At 35.7% G+C, this 22,532-nt stretch overlaps 2 protein-coding genes across 5 annotated transcripts in view; one reads left to right on the forward strand and one right to left on the reverse strand.

Moving 5' to 3' along the window:
* The window catches only part of LOC136027213 (uncharacterized), a 64,287-nt gene that overhangs the window by 25,373 nt on the left and 16,382 nt on the right, over positions 1 to 22,532 (forward strand). For both annotated transcript variants that reach the window (XR_010617540.1, XR_010617541.1), the window contains exon 2: positions 15,809 to 15,961. The gene's annotated coding sequence lies outside the window, so the exon portion shown is untranslated. The remainder of the gene's footprint in view (positions 1 to 15,808; positions 15,962 to 22,532) is intronic.
* LOC136027216 (uncharacterized) lies at positions 218 to 19,560 on the reverse strand. 3 transcript variants are annotated; one of them, XM_065704253.1, is made up of 4 exons: positions 19,510 to 19,560; positions 12,641 to 12,816; positions 7,322 to 7,452; positions 218 to 1,494 (listed from the first exon to the last, which is right to left on the reverse strand). In XM_065704253.1, exons 1-4 carry the CDS (start codon positions 19,557 to 19,559, stop codon positions 1,327 to 1,329), a joined length of 525 nt encoding a protein of 174 aa, XP_065560325.1. In that variant the 5' UTR covers position 19,560; the 3' UTR covers positions 218 to 1,326. The 3 variants fall into 3 exon arrangements, 1 of the variants encoding a protein (XP_065560325.1); XR_010617543.1 differs by lacking the exon at positions 12,641 to 12,816 and adding an exon at positions 10,621 to 10,668 and having other exon boundaries at positions 219 to 1,494; positions 19,510 to 19,544; XR_010617542.1 differs by lacking the exon at positions 12,641 to 12,816 and having other exon boundaries at positions 220 to 1,494; positions 19,510 to 19,558.

The following is a 22,532-nucleotide window of genomic DNA, read 5'->3' on the forward strand; positions in this document are numbered from 1 at the left end:
TATTCCTTAAAATCTTAATTAATTTTTTATTTATTAAAGTTACAAAAGTAAAAACATAAAAAAGTTCAATAAAGTGCAAATTATGTTCTGACTTTTAGAAAGCATAGGGGTTTTGTGGCCTAGTCATGTTAATTTCTGCTCGTTTTGAATTTGACTCGGTTATTTATTGCAATTCCTGTTCTTCTTCGGTTTCATTTATTTGTTGATGCTGATTTGCGGTAGCTTTATGTTTGGCAGATTATTTGATTCTATTTTTACTGATTTTTGGTTTAATGAAGTTCTTTACTTTTTTTGAAAAACTGATTTTGTGGAAAAAGGCTCTGTTTTAATTAATATCCGGATAACAGCAGTGTATATGATACGTGATATGATACCATCACGGAAGGTAAAAGCAAAAATTTGCAATAGTAAACTAAATGAACATTTGCCTTCTTTCTGACGATTTATTGCAAATAATCTGAGGTTCAAAAAGGTAAAGTAAAAATTTGCAATAGTAAAATAAATGAACATTCGCCTTTTTTCTGATAATTTATTGCGTATAATCTGATGTTCAAGTGCAAGTCTAACTATGGGTCCAAACTATATCCAGGGCTATATATAGGGGAGGATGGAATATTAGATTGAAATCCCCCCTCATAAAAATTTTAAAATTAAGGAATTTTCTTGATCCTGCAGTGGCAATTTATTGATTATGTAATAGCTATCAAATTCTTCTCTTGAGCCCTTTCCCCTCCTTATAAAACCGTGGCTACGGGCCTCATGATACGCTTCAATTTCTGTTTAATAAGTATGAGAATGCCTCATTAAATTCTTCCAAAATTATAAAACTTTTGACTTGGACGAGAAATGTGTTTTCCCTGTGCTTGCATTAAAGTTATATTAATCCTGTAATTTCGCACAAGGCAAAAACTCAAACTTATTTAATTGATTTTAGGGTATATTCAGTTCAGTCTTGATAGAAATAATTATATTATGGAAAACTGGGGAAGGTAAAACTGTGAAGGAGTAACTTGACATGAATTAAATTACAAAAATGATGTACTTTAATTCTTTTGAAATCTCGCTAGAGATGACCTAAGCAGAAACTTTGAACAGATTGGGGTAGAAGAGGGAATTCTTGTCAGTTTTCTGGTCTAAGATCTACTACCATAAAGGAGTTTGTACATGTAGCACCTATTTCAGTGCAGCTGAAAAAAAAGAAATGTCTTCGACGCTGTACAGATATTCACTGGCTGCCTTAACGTTGCACTATTAACACTGAACATAAATCTGTGAGTTTCGGGTGAAAAAATCAATATTTTCAGTATTCTTGAAAAGACTGATGTTTCAAATATGTTTTATTGATTGTGCCAGGATTTTTTTCACTAGTGCTATCTTTTTATTTCTTGCTATCTCTTCTATGTCTGTAATAATTTTTTCAACTGGTCCTGTTGCAGATAGGATTTTCTCCGTCTTTGGACGAGTTCTCATTGTTGAACATCCAATTGTCCGTGTCTGAAAAAAAGTGCAGGTTCAGAATTATTTACTCCATGAAGGAAACCATCAATTTGCCATATACTTCAAGGCATAGTGTACTAGAACATATCTAGAATGCGTCAGTAGCAGTTAGGTAGTAAACCAAGTACAAGCACTTGAGTACTTATTTTTTTTTTTTTTTTTATCCTTTAAATTAAACTTGAGAAGTCCCAAAATATCAAGGCAAAAGATAAAGAGCAGACTTGAAACCTCAAATTAGACTATAGGTTATGTTTAAATGCTTATTTAGCTGATGTTGATTGAACTGTGATTTTTGAGAAAAATAATGTGTAATAGATTACTTCAAGGCGGTCACGCAATAAGCAGAGCAGAAAAAAAAACTTGGTACTGGGCGTTACTTTTGGCTGACTAATAGAAATATAAACATCATGAGGGAAGTGGAAACCAATGTATACCCCGAGTCATGATAGTTGAGGGAGAGGATGGAATGGGAAACCCCGACACGGGTGACAGCATCAAGCTGTCATGATTAGTAATTTATTTTGCTTTTTTACGGTAAATAGCTACGAACAGACCAGGATACTTTAAACTGTTTAATTCCGTGATAGAATATAAACTTGTTGTATATTTCAAAGAATAATTATATTTCAAATAAAAATTTCCCATGAATTTTTCTTTTCTAAAAAAATACATTCATTGTACTTTATGACCTTCTCTTACTGGCAAATGGGGTGTCAGCCGCTTAGGGGCTCCTTAGGTCCTTGTGCCCTAGATGATGGCTAAGTTTGATTTTACAGCCCGCCAGATCGGTATTAATCCTGAAATTTTTATCTTCTGATCACCCATTGAAATTTATTGATATTGAAAGAGTATTTTAATGCCTATTCTTAGGAAGGCAGAGCTAAACATCTTTACTATGTATTCAAACTAAAGTTGTAACTGGGAAAATTGATCCAGGAAGTATGGTTTCATCTTTGCTTGTACCTGCAGTTCAACTTTTTATGAATACCGACTTATTTTATCAAATAAATCTAAAGTGACCGGAGGGCAACTAGCTCCCCCACGCCCTCTTTTCCCCAAATACATCTGATCAAAATTTTAAGATTGCCATTTTGTTCACAATAGTCCAAAGGTCAAATAACTATGCCTCCGAGGTTGACAAAGAACCACACAGTCTAGGGGCAAGGGTTGCAAGTCATATAAGTTGCCCATTGTTAACACAAGGTTTTATGAAAGGGGTGATCGTATAAACTTCGGAGGAGGCACATTTGATTGGAAATTCAAAGATCTAGTACCATCTTTAAAAGTAAAAATTCTCTGAAGGGCAACCAGGCCCCCCCACCCCTTAACCTTTTCCCCCACATGAATCTGATCAAAATCTTGGAACAGGTATTTTGTTCAGAATAGTACATACCAAAGTAACTATGCCTCCGGGGATCATAACCTCCCTCCTACCCCAGGACAAGAGCTGTGAGTTTTACTACTTGCCCATTGTTAACATATAAGGTGTTTATGGAGGGGATGTTCGTATAAACTTTGAGAGGGCTGATTCGATTGGAAATTGAGATTTCCAGCACCCTTTTTTAATAGAGAAAATTAATCGGATTTTTTTCCCAAAATGCATCCAATCAAAATCTTTAGATAGCCATTTTGTTCAAAATAGTACAAAGACCTAAAAACTATGGCCCCAAAGATAAACACCCCCCCCCCCAAAGCCCATGGGGCATGGGCTGTAAGTTTTGCAAGTTTTTCGTTTTTAACATGTAAGATTTTTAGGGAAGAGGAGTTCGTATAAATTATAGAGGAGGCTCATTCGATTTGAAATCGAAAGTTTTAGTTCCCTGTTTGAGAATAAACAGTGATCGGAGGCGAAATACCCCCCCCCCCCCGACACGCCCTTTCTCCCCAAATTCGATCCAATAAAAATTTTAATATAGCCATTTTGACTTACTTACTTGACTTAAGTTCCATCCAGCCTTTGTGGCTGCTTGCCACAAAGGCAAGCAAGGAAACAAATGATGAATGTTTTGACGGTGGTTCGATCTATATGGCGCTAGACGAAGTAGCTGGGGGAGGTTATTGGCTGGAAATTTGTCGGTCCATCTCTTACGAGGTCGGCCTCTGGGGCGCGTGCCGTGAACCCGTCCTTCGAATGTGATTTTTGGGAGCTGCTTGGCCGACATTCGCTGGGTATGGCCAAGCCAGCGGATTTACTGGCTTCTGACCCGGTCCATGATGGTGCGGGGACAACGGAGTAGTTTTCAGAGGTCTTCATTTGAGACTCAGATTGCCATTTTGTTTGTTATAGCCATTTTTTTCAAATTAATTTTTTTTTGTAAGTTATGCAAGTCGCCCATTTTAACATATAAGGTATTTTGTAAGTTATTGTAAGTTATTTGCAAGTCGCCCATTTTAGCATATAAGGTATTTCTACTAAGAAATGAGGGCATGTTTGATCCTGGATTTCCAAAAAGACTTCCAAGTCTTTGGATTTCCAAGTTTTACGATGAAACTTTAAGGAAACGTTTACACAATCCTTTCAGATGAAACTTTAGCAAAACACAATAATAACACACTTTGTCTTTGTCGGTTGTTAAAAGAGAATATCAGCAACAATGAAGGAACGGCTGAGGGTATTAGGTTGAAACTTTCAAGGTATGTTGAGGGGATGTTGCAGAGAGATTGGAGGGCAACCAGCCCTGCCTCCTTTTCCTTTTTGTGTGCCCACTCTCCTCAAAAATCGTCGAAATTATTTTATTTCTGTCATTTTGTTCAAACTAATGTAAAGGTGCAATAGCTATGCTACGCATAGCCCCCACAGCCCTGGGGCAAGGATTGCAAATTATGCAATTAATAAGTTGTTTACGTCCAAGATTTATCATTAAGAAAGAGTAAGGTTCTGATTCTGGTGAAACTTTAGAAAATGTTAAGGGGTATCTTAAACTAAATCAGTACGCGCTATATACATCCAGTTTATCAAAAAGCGGATCTTCAGTATCTGAAGAACGGATGAAGATATTAAGCTCAAACGTTCAGGACATTTTGAACAGTGCTTGAACCGTCGGGGAATCTGTAGGGGGATTTTATACTAATGTAATTTAAAGTACAATATATACATCCTTGGGTATATCTGAAATATCTTAAGAGCGGCTAAAGGTCAGAATATTCAGTCGAAAGATGGTGTGTGCATCTCGGTTATCAGAAGGGCGTATATGAAATATCCAAGAATGACTAATGACATGTAGTTCAAACATTCAGGGAATGTTGAGGGGGTATTGAAATACATCAAAAGCCACTAATTAGGACTATTAAATTAGATATTTTAATTCTTACGCCAGAAGCATGACAAACTTGAGAAATGTTCGTGATTTTAACTAAAAACAAAAATTTTGCAATAAAAATGAACAGAAATTAACAAAAACAAAATCTGAAAGAGAAGTTTTTCAAAGAAAAGTAAAGAACTCTATTAAACTTGAGACCAGCAGGAAATAACCCTCTAATAATTCAAACTAAAAATTACCATTAAAGAGCAATCAAAACCCAAAACAAACAGACATTAAAATAAACGGTCATAGAAAAGATAACGATAGCACGTACTAATACAGAAAAATGAATAACTTTAAACCAGTAAAATTAAAATAAATTTTCAAGTCAAGTTAAAGCGAACAAAAATTACTTCAAATAGGAGTTTTGCTACTGCCCTTTTCCCCTGCTTTAAAATTCTTAAGCTTGTTGCGTCATTTGTTCTCTAATGAAAATGAAATATAGTACAGATGTTTTTTTATATTTACAACATTAAAATACAAAATAGAAATTTTTGTGAAATAAAATTTATTATTGCTGAGATTCCAAGAATTAATTTCATTATATTGAATATTCAGTTTACTTTCTGTAGCTATTTCCATTCGTCTTGATTATTCTAGTGATTTTATGTTGATTTGTCGTCGATACTTTGAAGAATAAAAGTATAGTGTTTAAGATACATATAATTAGCATAGGCATAAGACTTATTACGACCGTCCTATCCCGGTGTACTAGAGCCAATTGGATTTTCTAACCCCTTCACGTCAGTTTCCAGCAGATGTTATCTTAAGATTTTTTTCAAGACCTTTTCTCAAGATTTTCTCTTCTCAAGTCGTTTTCTCAAGATGTTTTCTCCCTATAGTCCCAGCACTTCCGCAGGGAGCGTATTATTGGCCGAAATGGTGTTAATAACTCCTCGAAATTCCTCTTACGCTATTACGAATACTATAGCAGGTGTTCTACTAGTCGGTTCAAAGTCCTCCTGTATTACAATGGTCCTGACAGATGTTCTGTTGAGAAAGGACATGGTATACTTTTAATGAGGATGACTTCAGTAGTAAAAGGACAGGATCAACTTCCCCTACTTGGAACCAGCCTCCTCCCCATTTTTGCCTTTTGGATGCCCCTCTCAACAAAGATTGAAATCTTAAAATATAATTTTATTAAAATAGTCACAGCGCCCTAATAGCTATGCCTTTTGGGATGCCATACCCCCACATCCCCCAGGGTAAGGAACTTAAATTATGCTAACTTGTCCATTTTTTATGCAGGTTTAATCATTGGGAAACGGGGTATGTATGATCCTGTTTCCAAAAAGGCTAAAATTATTGAGGCCAAATTTTTGGGAATGTATGCTGAGCTAAATTGAAAGAAACTATCTTCATCCAAGCCATCAAAAAGGCGGATCGGTAATACCCTAGGAACAGTTAAGGGCATTAACTTTAAATTTCCGGGCCACTCTGGTTGCAAATGCGACTGTGACTGGCAACTTCCTGCTGTGACAACTTTAAACTGTGACTGCTTTAAATACTACTACATCTACTTGTAACTACTTTCATGGAATATTGAGTAGGACATGGAACAAAACCAAAACACACTATGCACATGCTGATTGTTAAAAGGGTGCATCAGCAACATCTCAGGATTGGCTGAGGTTAATAAGTTGAAATTTACATGGCATGTTTAACAGTGTTTTGAGGACAAAGGGACCCCATGTCCTTTTTAGACCCACTTATCACTGGTCAAAATTATGAAATAGCCGTTTTGTTCCAATCAGTAAATTGGTCTAATAACTATGCTTCTGGGAATTTGATGCTCCAGCCGCCCCTGGAGAAAAAGTTGTATGTTACGCAATGTGCCCATTGTTTATATACATGATTTATCATTGGGACAGAGAGGAGAATGTTTGATCCTCAGTATACCAAACAAGGTTAAGGGTATTAAGGTATAACTTCAGGAATGCTGTGACAGACGATATACTAAATCAAAAGACACTATGTGCATTGATGCGATCAAAAGGGTATATTTTCAATATCTAAAGAGTGGCTAAAGGTTTTAACTTTACACTTTCAGCACCACTATTGCTACTGCTACTATGGCTGCAAATGCTACGACTTGTGACTTCGACTCTACTTGAGACTGGTACTGTGTTTACTGTTTGAACGTAGGCTATCAAACAGGTATAGTTGTAATATCTTAGCTTTCATGCCACTGAATTCCATTAGGATTGTTTACATTGTTTTTGGCCTTTGTTTTTTAGTACGGTACATGGATTGTAAAATTGGCTAGCAGATATACAACTGCCTTGATAAGAATTTTCAGCTGGGCCCGTGCTTGAAGATCTTAAAATTTGACCTGCTTCTAACTAGCTTAGAATTTTATATACCCTATCTCCATTTATTGGCAAGAATTAGCTTGCTGTTTGATGTTGCTGATTGTGAATTTCCATCGGCTGTTAAATCCTAGAATAGTTGAACGTTTTTAGCCATTTGTATTTGCAAAGCACCTTCTTTAATAAGCTGTTAAAGCATATCTTTCTCACCTCGTCAGTTTCTCCCAGCGATTTCTTTATGCTCCGTTCGTTAGACGTCGATGTCAATTCGCTGAATATCCTTTGGCTATTTGGTCGTCTTTCTTTGGACAATGGACCCCGCTTATGAAGGGATTTCAATCCTAAAATTATTACTTTTTTATAAGAATACCTAGACTAGCAAGTGCGCCTGCTTCCGAGTTTTTTTTTTCTTGTATGCTTAATTTTTGCTGATATTCCTAGTGTTTCATAATTCTAAGTAAAACCTGAAACTTCTTGGACAGGAAAAAATCCTCGGAGCAGTCATTTATTTTCAATTTTGAATTTATCAATATGAATAAGGACTACCAAGTTCGATAGGATTTAAGAAAGCAAGTTGGGAAGTTTTGTCTTTTTATTCGCTAAGGTGTGTGATTTGCAAGATATTAGGATTTTGATTCAGCAAAGAACGCGGAAGGATCTTTACATGGAGGAATTTATCACGGGGAAAGATTTCCATGAAGAGGGCGATGTATTTTCCAGCATTATTTAAAAAAGAGACATTAAATAAAAATAAACAAGTTTTTCAACTGAATGTAAGGAAGAACAATAAATCTTAAAACGAAAAGAAATTATTACAAATATGAGGGGGTTCTTCCCCTCCTTAATGCTTCGCTCTTTACGCTAAAGTATTTTGGAATTTCAAAAGATCTATTCATTCTAATTATATGGAATTTGTGATTCAGGGGTCATTCTTAAAGAATTGGAACAAAACTCGAACTGTAGTGTAAAGAGCGAGATATTGACAAGGGGTGAACCCCCTCATATACGTAAAAAAAATGTACGAATATCTATTACTAATAAAAACGTTCTTAAATAAAATTAAAAGTTCTGGTGGCCTTTCTTAGTAATCCAAAAAATTGGTGGGCAACTAGGCCCCTTCCCCAATACTTTTTTCTCAAAATCGTCCAATCAAAACTTTGAGAAAGCCATTTAGCCAAAAAAAAGTAAAATTAATCTTAAAAAGGTAACTAGAACTTTCAGTTTCCAATCAGACGATCCATCTCTGAGGTTTATATGACCACCCCTTACATAAAACCTTATATGCCCTCGGGGCATAGCTTAAAACACTTGCCCCCGGTCTTTGGAGGGATGCGTCAATCTCGGAGCTTTCAGTTTTGATCTTTAAAATATTTTAAACAAAATAACTGTCTCAAAATTCTGATTGGATTAACTTAGGGAGAAAGAGCCTTGGGAGGGGGGCTAGTTGCCCTCCGATCACTTTTGTTTCTTTAGAAGGGCACTAGAACCATATTTAACAAAATGGCTATCTCAAAATTGCTATCGGATTGGCTAGGGAAAAAAAAGGCGTAACGGAGCTAGTTGCCCTCAGATCTCTTTTGACTCATAAAAAGTAAACTAGAAGTTTCAGTTTCCAATCAAATGAGCTCTCTCTGAAGCTCATACGAGCATCCGTTTCATAATAACCATTTATGTCCCATGGACATAACTTACAACCCCTGCCTCTGGGTCCTGGAGGGTTGTGCTGACACCGGAATTTTGTTATCTGACCTTTGAAATATATAAAAAAAATGGCTATCTCAAAATTTGTATTGGATGGGTTTGGGGGAAAAGTGTGTGTGGGGGATAGTTGCCATCCAATCTCATTTGACTCTTAAAAATTGAACTAAAATTTTCAAGTTCAAGTCAAATGAGCCCTCTCTGAAGCTTATACGAGCATCCCTTAAGAAACATACAACGCCTTTCCCCACTCCTTGGGGGGGAGGTGTATCGAAACCAGAGTTTTTTTTATCTGACCTTTGAGGTATTTGTAACAAAATGGCTATCTCAAAAATTTTTATCGGATGCATTTGGGAAAAAGAGCGCGGAGGGGAGGGCTAGTTGTCCTCCAATCTCTATTGACTCTCAAAACTGGACTAGAACTTTCAGTTTTCAGTCAAATAGACCATCTCTGAAGTTTGTACGAGCATCCCTCCCATAAGAAACATATATACTCCCAAGGTGTAACGAACAACGCCTGCCACCGGGCTCTGGGGGGAGTGTCGTGTTATCACCGGAGTTTTCGCTATATGATCTCGGAACTATTTTTAACAAAATGGCTGCTTCAAAAAAATTTTTGAATTCAGTTGGGAAAAAAGGTGTAGAGGGGCTAGATGCCCTCCAATGTCTTTTGACTGTTTAAAAGTGAACTACAACTTTTAATATCCAATCAAATGAGCCCTCTCTGAAGTTTATGCGAACATTCCTTACATAAGAACCACTCTTGGCTCCAGGGCATAAATTACAACGCCTTTTTCCGGGCCCTCAGGGGTTGGGTCGACACCAGAATTTTTGTTATATGATCTTTGAACTTTTTAACAAAATAGCTATCTCAAAATTTTTATCGGAAGCATTTGGAAAAAAAGAGCGTGGAGGGATTAGTTGCCCTCCGTTCTCTTTTGAATCTTAATTGAACTAGAACTTTAAATTTCTATTCAGATGAGCCCTCTCTAAAGTTTATACGAGCATCTCTTCTATAAGAACCATATATGCCCCCAGGGTTTTACTTACAACGCCAGCCCCAGTCTTTAGGGAAGCTGTATCGAAACTGGAGTTTTTCTTATCTGACCTTCGAACTATTTATGACAAAATAGCTATCACTCAAATTACCCCTTTTTCTTTCAAATTACCCCTCTCTGAAGTTTATACGAGCATCCTTTATGAAAAATATATGCCCCAAGGGCATAACTTAAAACGCCTGCCCATAGGTCCTGGGTGATTGTGTCTATACCGGAGTTTTGTTATCTGACCTCTGAACTATTTTTAACCAAATGGCTATCTCAAATTTTTTATTGGAGCCATTTGGAGGGAAAAGGAGCCTGGGTGGGGGGGGGGGGGCTAGTTGCCCTCTTATCTCTTTTGACTTTTAAAAACTGAACTATCAATCAATCAATTTATTAATACTAAAGAAAACTATTACAAAAGTAAATCAGTTAATAGGCCCAAGAAGCTATGCTTGTAATGGGCCACAGAGAACAAAAATAAAACACTTATAAAATATATACAAAAAAAAAAAAAAAAAAAAAAAAAAAAAATTAAAACAAGAGAAGTGACATACAAATTGGGATAGAATTAAAAGAGAGACAAAAATTATTTAACTGGAAAGACCCGACGAAATAATGCCTTTACAGAAAGAAAAAGAGGGACATCCAAAGGGATAAAGTTCCATAATAGAATTGACTGATATACAGGAGACCTCTGAGCTGCTGTAGAGGATCGTTTTGGTAAAATAAATCGTCGAGAAGAATTATGCAAAGAAGAAAAGTACCTACCTGAGCCTGTCCTTGAGAAAAACTGCTGCAGAGTCGGTGGAAGAGTACCTAGAAAAGCAGAATGCGCTAAATAAAGAGTACTTTTACCTATATAATGATCCAGCGGAGCTATTCCAGTATCATTATAAAGATCAGAGGAAGGGTAAAGCCGAGGGAGAAGAAAAGTAGCCTTCACCGCCCTATTTTGGGCTCTTTGAAGTGAGCAGAGAAGAGATTTATTAGTATTACCCCAGACAGAGCAGCAATAAGAAAGGTAAGGATGAATAAAAGCATGATAAAGAGAAACCATAATATCAGGAGGAAGAAATGAATTAATCCGGTGCAACATTGAAGACTGGCGGAGGATTAAGGAACGGGTGTGAGTTATATGCGGTTTAAAAGAAAGAAAACAGTCAAGATACACACCAAGAAGTTTCACCATAGTAGCTTGTGGTATAATATCATTCCCAAAAGTCAGGGTGATTGGCTCCCGTACGTCTCGCATGCGGTAAGGGGTCCTAAAGTTGACAATGGCACTCTTTCGGCTGTTAAGAGGCATACCATTTGACCAGCACCAATCCTATACTTTATCAAGAAGACCTTGAGCTATAGAAGTGGCAGATGGCAAGTCCACCGCAGCAATGAAAAAATTACTGTCATCAGCAAAAAGAACAGGGTGAACATGGGGATGAAGACCTTCAACAAGATCATTAATTTAGATTAGAAACAAAAGTGGTCCAAGCACAGAGCCTTGTGGGACACCTTTCAATACAGGCAAAGTAGTGGAAGAAGTACGGTTAACCAAAACATACTGAGATCTATCTGAGAGGTAGGACCTAAACCAATCTAGTGGGACTCCATGCACACCAAATAAGGATAGTTTAGACAGAAGAACATTGTGGTCAACCATATCAAAGGCCTTTGAAAAGTCAAGAAATAGACCCAAAACACACAAGCCCTTGTCCAGATTAACACGCACAAACTCTGTAGCATCAGTAAGTGCATGTAAGGCCCTCTCTGAAGTTTTACGAGCATACGTTCCATAACACCCATATATGCCCCCAGGACATAACTTATAACTCCTGGGCTCTAGGGCTCTAGGGGGTGTCCAACACCGTAGTTTTTGTTGTGATGTTGAACAAAATAGTTTTCTCAACATTATTATTGAATACATTTGGATAAAAAGAACATGGGAGGAGGCTAGTTGCCCTCTGATCTCTTTTGATTCTTAATAGGTGAGCTAGAACTTTCAATTTCCAATCAAATGAGCTCTCTCTGAAGTTTATACGAGCATTTCTTCCATAAGAACCATGTATGTCCCCAAGGTCTAACATACAAGGCCTGCCCCAGGCCCTGGAGGGTTTTGTTGACACCGGAGTTTTTGTTATATGATCTTTGAACTATCTTATCAAAATGGCCATCTTAAAATTTTTATCGGATATATTTGGCAAAAAGAGGACAAAGGAGGGACTAATTGCCCTCCGATCACTTTTGACTCTGGGAAAATAATTAAGCATTGCAGCCGCATAGCCTTTACTATAGGCAACGATATAGCAGTGCTCCTGATCCCAAGTGCAAATTTCATCGGTGGTATGCCCCGTACAACAAATTAAATACAAAAAACCCTTACAATTTGTCATTCTAAAAACTAAATTATAACCTCACTTTTCTGTCCTGGGCGCCCTTAAAAATCATATCGAGACCATCTCATTGGCAAGTGGGTTGATCAGCTTCTTAAATAGTGTTCTGTCAGCTAATTATTTCAGAAGACTTATCCAGTCTCTGCTGAATTTGTCGCATCATTTCTTCCTAGTTCTTTCCTGAGTGTGTCTACCGTGGGCAGTTCCTCTAAAGCAACAACTTAGCAGGTAATATTTCTTCATTATGCGAACATCCAAGTGATTTTGGACGGCCACATTATGATTTAGCCTTTTACTAAATGAAGCAATGTCTTGATAGATAAAGCCAACATGAGGAACGCATCCTCTTCTATATCCAAAAGGGTCAAAGAGAGTAAAATAAAAAAAAGAAACACTTTTACCAGTTGAGCATCGAAAATCTTTAGGGTTAGTCTGTGTTGACGAATCCCGGATATCTGTTTGGGTGCCGCAGGAACATTTGGTGCTTATGAGATTGGTTATTTCCTTTTGTATGTTCTCTAATCTCTCGATTGGCAAGAAGCTATTTTCCGCAGGTACAACTAACTGGGGAGATGCCCTGAAATTTGTAACGCCAAATAAATGTTTGTTGTTAAAATGTAAATCCCGTTTTCAAGAGAGGTTTCAAAATAATAATAATAATAATAAAAGCTACTCTGACAATTTTCAGTTCATAAAACATATTCTGCCGCTTAAAATATTCTTAAATTGAATAAAAATTTCGTAAAAACCTTATCATTACTGAAAAGGAATTAATTTATTTAGTCTTTGCTTAGGTCATTGGGATATTTGTTTTAGCACCTTTTCGGAAATACCGGTTAATACTCTTTACTTTATAATGTATATATATATATATATATATATATATATATATATATATATATATATATATATATATATATATATGTATATATATATATATATATATATATATATATATATATATATATATATATATATATATATATATATATATATATATATATATATGTATTTTTATAGTACGCCTTACCTCTACAATTTGCATCTTATACTAACTACGTATTAGCATAAGTATCACGTTATTCTTTAGCTCTAAGTGATGGGATGACAAACAGAAACAACTTCAAAGGAAATTAGAAATTCTGGCGCGAATTTAATTCCTCCTTTATATTTATTCTTAGAATATTGCATTTTATAGGATGTTTATTCTCCTGGGATTCGTTTTGATTCTCACTGTTGTTTCTCTTCTAACCGTAGATTTCATTTGCGAATCGACTAGATCCTTGCTGTCACTTGTCTTCTAACCGTAGATTTTGTTGTACTTCGTTTTCCTTCATCATGACCACCGAAATTTTTTCCGTTCGGAATGATTCTAATCTTCGGAATAATTTCTGTTCGATCTAAGTTTCAATGTCGCTCCTTACTTGCAGCTTAAAAAGCTTGTTTTTTATTCAATTTCTGAACGTTTTTAATTCATGCGTGTTTTGATTTTAACTCACCGCACATGCATAATTACAAAGAGATTTACATATTATTTTGTTTTTGGCTAAATGGCTTTCTCATAGTTTTGATTGGACGATATTGATTAAAAAAGGGGTGGGGAGGAGGGCTAGTTGCCTTCCAATTTTTGGTTGCTTGAAAATCCAACTAGATTTTTTTATTTTTTACCAAGGTTTTTGTTAATAATAAACATACGTACCTTACGAATTAACTTACGTAACGAATTTCTATATGTATGTATTTTTATTACGTATATGAGGGGGTTCACCCCCTCGTCAACACCTCGTTCTTTACACTAAAGCTTGAATTTAGTCCCAAATCCTTAAGAATGAACCTGAATCACAAAGGCCTTAAATAAATAGTTGGAGTTTCTAAAAATACCTTATCCGATTTTTTTTGCCCTCCAATTTTTTTGGTCACTTAAATGGGGCACTAGAACTATAGATACAATAGACACATGTATGGACATAAGTATCACACCTAATTTACATAACCCTGTGACTGCTCCTAATTTACATATTCCTGTGAGGCCCTAAGTTGATTCGGAACTCCTATGGATATAACTATCAAAATTTTGAGGTATTAAAAATTTCTCAAATAGTCGAAAGGTTGAATAAGCGTATCTCCAGGAGCCGTAAGTCCTTAGGCCAATAGGGCCCAAATTTACAAAAGAAATCTCGAGGAAAGGGTCTCTCTCCGAAAACGGGTCTAAATGGAACCAACATTTGTTTTTTTTAGACTGGTTTGATATTTATATCTCAAAGTCCGTAGGCCCGAGGGGTCCCAATGCAGAAGGAACAAAAGAAAACAAAATATCACTTCCCCCAAACGCAACTTGACGAAGGACTGAAAAAGGCCCCAAAAACTGTTTTTTCCTGACACTTCAGTTAGAAGGGATTGTTGCAGAAACATAGGAGGGGACGCATTCTGTTGGAAATTGAAATTTTATATGACTGTTTGTTGTTTAATTTTTTGATTTGGTTTTCTTTGAAAAACTTCTTTTTAAGAGAGAGTCTTTTTTCAACTCATAGGTTCAAATAGTCATGAATAAATTCATGTTAAAGGATGGCACTGTTCGTTAAACCACCCTGGAATAACTTTTCTGTAGATATGGAATTTCAATTTGAATTTAAAACGAAGGTCTCTCTCCGAAAACGGGTCTAAATGGAACCAACATTTGTTTTTTTAGACTGGTTTGATATTTATATCTCAAAGTCCGTAGGCCCGAGGGATCCCAATGCAGAAGGAACAAAAGAAAACAAAATATCACTTCCCCCAAACGCAACTTGACGAAGGACTGAAAAAGGCCCCAAAAACTGTTTTTTCCTGACACTTCAGTTATAAGGGATTGTTGCAGAAACATAGGAGGGGACGCATTCTGTTGGAAATTGAAATTTTATATGACTGTTTGTTGTTTAATTTTTTGATTTGGTTTTCTTTGAAAAACTTCTTTTTAAGAGAGAGTTTTTTTCAACTCATAGGTTCAAATAGTCATGAATAAATTCATGTTAAAGGATGGCACTGTTCGTTAAACCACCCTGGAATAACTTTTCTGTAGATATGGAATTTCAATTTGAATTTAAAACGAAGGTTTAATAAATTTTAATCAGCTTCTCTTTCTATCTAAGGATGATTATTACATTGAGTAATTTTCTCTCCCCTCTTTTTAACTGAATGTGTAATAGTTCCGACGCGAACTACAACCCGGTAAAAACCCTGCGTGACAACCTTGTTCAGGAGACTATGGCATACTTAATCCAATCATTTATAGTTCTCATCATGACCAATGACTGTCATCTCGTGGAACTATGACTGTCTCTCTTTTATTAAACTTATATTATACTATATGTATTATACTTAGAATGTTGACAATTAAGTATTTTAATTATATATTTTGTAGTTTTCTTAAAGTTTCTCTTATCTTTGCCCCCTTAGAAAAGTAATTCCATGATAAGTATAAAGTACCGTATTTCTGATCCGTATCTGGCTATACAGAAAGGAATTCTGAAATTTTGGCATTTAGAGTAAAGCTGAGCAATCCGATTCTATTTATTTGTCTTTTTTTGCAGTGAACTATTCTGAATGACTATACTGCCATATCAAAGAATTGGTGCCCATTTGCACATTAGTAACACGCCGTAAGAAAAGCCTGATGGGCATCTTTTTTGATTGTTTTGACTCTTCACACCACTCAGTCTTCGTCCCACAATTATTGTATATTGGTACGTGTGCATAAATATGTATTCTTTAATAATCTCAGTCTTGTATTTATAGTACAATGAATTGATACTCTGCTTCGCAATAGGGGGCCTGGGTTTGATTCTATTTGTTTCAGCTATTGCATAGTTCTCATTATTTATCCTTCATTGGAATAATGTAATTTTTTTTCTGAATTACAACGCACAAAAGAAATCATGGAAAAAAATATAGTGAACTATGAACAAGTGAACTAGGATAAAGACTTGAAAAGGAATTAATCAAAAATGCCGTTGCTTACAATAGTCTCTGACGCCTAGAGGATAACACTCGAAATATTTTACACCAGAGAAATAAGAGACATAGCAGGAGCACCAATTGAAGGGTAAGGGGGGAGTTAACTACCCCCTAGACTCTCCCCTACATTTTCGTGAATCAGTGCCACTGAGAGAGAGAGAGAGGTGGAAAGCAAACCTGATAACTGTGCTCCAATTGAAGCTCCTGTAAAACAATTTTAGATACAAACTTAAGTGATTCGTATGGTACTAATAGCTTTTGGCTAATAATTAATAATTACATCTTAGCATTGAATAGCTGAATCTAGACAAAGGATTGACAAATTTTATATTTTGCTAAATATGACAGTCTGATTCATGTCTGCACATATACATACTGCCAGCGTTTAATCGCCATAGACAGTATATTCAAAAATAAAATAAAATACATAAATAATCTTCACGACCAAAATTACAAGAGTTATTGTAATTTCTGTTCGTTTTGGGTTTTATTATGGTGTCAACTTAACCCTAAACCTTTCCAGATATAAGACAGATACATCTTTTTGACAATCTAGACTCAAAGAGCGTCTTTTAATTTAGTTAAACTTGCCTTGAAAATTTCAACTTAATACTCTCAGGTATTATACTCTTCCGAACATGTTGTCTTTACTTTAGTTCAATTTCCGTCAACCTTCCCAGAAATTTTCAACAATAATACCCTTAGCTGTTCTTTAGATATTGAAGATATGACCTTTCGACAATCATGATGCAAGAACCGTATTGATTTGGTTCAGCACCTCCCGTCGCATTCCTCAAAAGTTTCAACCTTACGCCCTTAGCCGTTACTGAGATATTGCAGGGACGTCCCGTTGACAACCTTGATGCTTTTAGTATAAATGGGTTTTGTTTACATACTTCTTGCAGGGCATTTTGAGGGTAGTCAGAAATTTGATCACTACACTGAGTGCTTCTTATAATATTTCTTTAATTACCATGAATTCCAGAAAGTCACACGCTATTGGCGTGTGGCGGATTGGAACACACGTATTGGAACTTATTCTACCAGATGTAAGAAAGATAATATGCAACGTTTTGAATAAACCAGCTGCCGATATTATAAAAAGAATCCAACTGAATAATAGAACTCTACGAATAAAAATCAGCGGAATGGCCCAGAGTGTAAAAAACTCCTTACGTGACCACTTAAATACATTTTAGTTCTCTATACAACTTGATGAGTCAACATAACAAGAAAATGAAACTTTACATTTAGCTTTTGTGAGATTTGTGAAAGAACAAACACTTCCCGAAGATTGTTCTTTGCTAAATGTCTGGTAACTGCGAAAGGTGAAACATTATTTACTGAATTAAAAAGACATTTCGATGTAAAAGCTATACCCTTGACTAATAGTATCTCCATTTCTGCTGATAGTGCTCAGGCAATTGCAGGATGATACCGAGGCTTTCATGCATACTTAAAACAAGTTATACCGAACGTATTATCAGTGCATTGTATCGTTCATCGACATCACTTGATCGTATAAAGCCTAGTAAATGTTAGCACTAGTAACTGCTGAATACATTATGTCATTAGAGTACTTAATGAAAGAATTTAAGCTCCCGGAGACAATGAGTTGCTTCACAATTTAATTATATAAAAAACGATATCGCTCATATGACTGATTTATTTGTGAGAAAATTACCAAATCTTTATAAAGTGCAAAATAGAGATGAAGACTTGCCTACTTATTATGTGCCTTTCCATAAGCTAACACGCAAGTATTTGTCCAATAAGAGAGTAATACTTACTCCCCGCCGTTTACCCGCGTCATCTAACCTAACACTTGGAAAACTATAAGTTTCACCAATCGCCAGCAAGTCCAGGGGACTTGTTGGTCATGTGTCAATCATTTGACACGGCACTCCCCTTTTAGACAGCAAGCGGCCAAGCCGATTAGACATGATAAAGGTTTTCCAAGTGTACCAACAAAATGTTGGTATTTATTATAAATACCAACATTTAGGTCTTGCTTTGAACAGGAATTCAGGTAACTTAAGAATAAATGAGTCGTATTTCGGTTTGCTCAAGAGAAGCCGATACTTTAGTGATCCCTGACATAAACCTTGAAACATCTTCCCCATCACATAATCAAACACGTCAACAACCCCTTAGATTATCTGCAAAAAATACAACTGTTAAAATCAGTTGTAAATTTTATTTCTTAGTTGTTCGTTAGGATCCGTTAATGGCAGTTCAGAATTTTGTAGATTTTGGACAAATCACGGATAAGTAAGTATCACTCACTTTATGGTTGTTAGGTATTTGATATTAATTCTTATAATTTTTGGCTTTTATTGAATTTTATTTATCTTTCTATTTTTTGGCTGTTTTTCATTGGTTTTGTTAACTTCCCGCGTTTGTTTTTTGGTCGTTTTTTATTTCTTCGGCAAATGCTTCGACTATATTATTTTGTTCGCGCTGAAGAAGAGAGGCGGTTGTTCTCAAGAAATATTCGCTTTGTGTGGTTCTTCAATATTTTTGCCGGGCCTTTGAACACCCCGTCTTTGATCATTTTCTTTCTTTATGTTATGGCATGCCAATGTGGTTCAAGAAAGTATCTAAGGACATGGGCTTAGTACCCTTAAGAGCATCGTCATAAAAAAAAATGCACTGACTACAATACTCGTGAGGATTCGCGGTTGGTATTCAAAGCCAGACATAAATACACTCATAATGTTCCACTAGGCTCACCCAAGTCATTAATATTTTTGTGTATTTAAAAACAAATTTTAATTTAAATAAATACTTCTTGAACAAAATATTTCGTTTATATTTTATTTTTACGTCAGCATTTACTAGTCAAAACATAAAAGTTGAATTTCTATTTTTCTATTATGAATTTATGCAGTTTCACACCCAGGTTTAAGAAAGTTTTGAATATGGAAAGGGGATCTGTGCTTAAGTTTTGAATATGAAAAGGCTTCCGTGTGCCAAAAGAGTGTGGGGACCCTTGTTCTAGATCAATCTTCAGAGCTGGAACGACGGGAAGAGGTGTTTGAATAATTCAGAGACATAGCTCAGACACTGTAAATGCGATTAACGTTTCGAGATTTGGTGATTCGCATATGAACATAATCAGAAGGGGGCTCTGTCCCGTTCCACCAAAAACGCTGAATTTTTCAAAATTCTTGGCATTTATTATCCAATTTACAAAATTGTCTCTAATTACTGTCCCCCCCCCCCTGAAAGGAACTCTTGAATAGCATATTAACTGAAACGAAACACTTAAATATACCTGAAAAAATATTGACATTTTCTTGGATTCATTTCTAGTACTGTATCCATCTTAAAATAAAGCACTTTGTGGATTTGTTGCTATGGTTTCCAATAGCCCCTTGAAAACTCTGCACAATTGGTTTGGAATCAAAACAGTTCGTGGTAACGAACTGTACTAAGGAGCGAGCCGGCTCAATAGTAAACGGTACTCTAAAAAAAGGAATTTTGATGCTAAAAGATACATCAAAAGAATCGAATTTTAATGCTGATTCTAAATATATAAGTTTCATCAAATTTAGTCTTTGTCATCAAAAGTTACTGAGAAAATTTGCCTTATTTTGGAAAATAGGGGGAAACACCCCCTAAAAGTCATAAAATCTTAACGAAAATCACACCATCGCATTCGGCGTATCAGGGAACCTTGTAGCAAAAATTTCAAACTCCCATCTAAAAAAATGTTGGTTTTCGTATTTTTTGCCAGAAGACAAATCACGGGCGCGTGTTTATTTGTTTTTTGTTTTTTTTCCATAGGGGTCATCGTATCGATCAAGTGGTCCTAGAATGTCGCAAGAGGTCTAATTTTAACGGAAATGAAAAGTTTTAGTGCCCTTTTTAAGTGACCAAAAAAATTGGAGGGCACCTAGGCCCTCTCCCACGCTCATTTTTTCCCAAAGTCAACGGATCAAAATTTTGAGATAGCCATTTTGTTCCGCATAGTCGAAAACCATAAGAACTATGTCTTTGGGAATTAATTACTCCACCACAATCCCTGGGGGAGGGGCTGCAAGTTACAAACTTTAACCAGTGCTTACATATAGATATGGTTTATTGGGAAGTGTACGAACGTTTTCAGGGGTATTTTTTGGTTGGTGGGAAGGGGTTGAGGAGAGGGGTTGAGGGGAGGGGGCTTTTCTTGCAGGAATATGTCCTGGGGGAAGAAAAATTCAATGAAAAGAGCGCAGGAATTTTCTAGCATTACTATAAAATAAACAATGAAAAAAAAACATGAAGACGTTTTTTTTCAATTGAAAGTAAGGAGTAGCATTGAAACTTAAAACGAACAGAGATTATTACGCATATGAGGGGCTCTAAAAATACTTTAGCATAAAGAGCGAGGTATTTAAGAGGAGATAAATATCTCGCTCTTTAAGCTAAAGTGATTTTTAGTAATTTCAACCATTTATTCTACGGCCTTTCTAATTCAGGTGTCATTCTTAAAGAATTGGGACAAAACTTACGATTTAGTGTAAAGAGCGAGGTATTAACGAGGGTAGAAAAAACCCTCGTATACATAATAAAAACGTAAGAAGATAAAAGTTTGTTACGTAATTTAATTCTTAAGTTAAGTATATTTTTTACTAATAAAAACGTTCGTTAAAAATTAAAAGTTCTAGTTGCCTTTTTAAGTAACCGAAAAATTGGCGGACAACAAGGCCTCCTTCCCCGCCCTTTATTTCTCAAAATTGTTTGATCAAAACCAAAAGAAAGCCATTTAGCCAAAAAAAGAATTAATATACAAATTTCATTTTAATAATTTATGTGCGGAGAGGCAAAATCAAACATGCATTAATTCAAAAACATTCAGAAGTTAAATAAAAAAACTAGTTTTCTTTAACTGAAAGTAAGGAGCGACATTAAAATTTAAAACGAACAGAAATTACTCCGTATATGATATGGGTTGTCCCTTCCGCAATCCCTCGCTCTTTACGCTAAAGTTTGACTCTTTGTCACAATTCTACTTTTTAAAACAATTAAAAGCTTTAACGTGAAAAGCGAGGGATTGCGGAGGGGACAACCCATTTCATATACGGAGTAATTTCTGTTCGTTCTAAGTTTTAATGTCGCTCCTTAACTTTCAGTTAAAAAAACTAGTTTTTTTTTTATTTAATATATAATCAAAGTTAGTGTGTGCAACAAAATATCCAAGAAGAGTACACTGTTTCTTCCATTTAGCTTAAAAAAGATAAGCTCCGTCGAAACTGCAACTTCAAAGCAGGTAGTGTTCTAGTACATTGACAAGGCAAAGTCTAGTGCCTTCTTTTTATAGGAAATATATTGGAAAGCTTTAAATTTTAGTGAACGTAATCAAAGGTTCAGATAAAATGTTTAGTTTGCTACACGCGTCATGCTTCAAAATGTTGTACACATATTATTTCATGTTAAGAAACGTTTTATAGCTTCCCGAAAAAGTTCCCATCTGCACATTTTTGTGAGAACAACTAGTTTAAATCAAGGATTCTCTATCGTTGATCCAAACCCAGCTCCTTTTTGCTTTATTGTTTACATCTATGAAAGTTAAACCCCACTTTCTGCTTTACACCGATGTAAATATATAAACTATTTGTCGGAGATCCAATTTAAAAAATAAACTCAGAATACTAAAACAATCTTGATTGACATTATCTGACCAAAAATCATGCCAGGTGTAACGCTATCCATTGAAATTTTGTCAGTCAAGACACATTTTGACTTAACCTTGTCCACAGACTAGCTAGGAAATCAAACTTACAGAATGCTAGGCCATGACAAGCAAGGCATTAATTGGTCCTTGATTTTGACTTCAATTGGCCAACTATGTCTCAAAAAGACGAATGAAGAACCAATACCCCAAAGATAAGAAACGTTACCTGTTTGTTTTCCTTTATTATTTTACGAATTCTTAGTCCAAACTTTAATTTTATGTCCAAGCTACACTTATGGATAAAAAGAAATTACGCACGACAACATAGCAACAATAAAGCCTTCGCGTTATTTAGTGAATCAAGCTAAATGAATACCTTTCATTGGTTCTCAGAATTTTTGCTCCATAGGATTTTGGCCCTGCTTAAGCCACAGTTACTGTTTTACAGGCCAAAATCCTAGAATGTGGAAATATCTTCTGTTGGGAACTCTTTTGTTAACCAAGAAGGGTATTAGAACTCCCTTTTTCAGGGAGTTCAATTCTCATTTTTAAAGTTACGCACACTTTGGTATGCTAACAGTTTTTGACGAGCAACTTAAAAAACGATACATTTTACATACTTAAAATCCTACCTGTTGTTG

The sequence above is a fragment of the Artemia franciscana genome, chromosome 5, assembly GCF_032884065.1.
Source record: "Artemia franciscana chromosome 5, ASM3288406v1, whole genome shotgun sequence".
In the NCBI taxonomy this organism is placed as follows: domain Eukaryota; kingdom Metazoa; phylum Arthropoda; class Branchiopoda; order Anostraca; family Artemiidae; genus Artemia; species Artemia franciscana.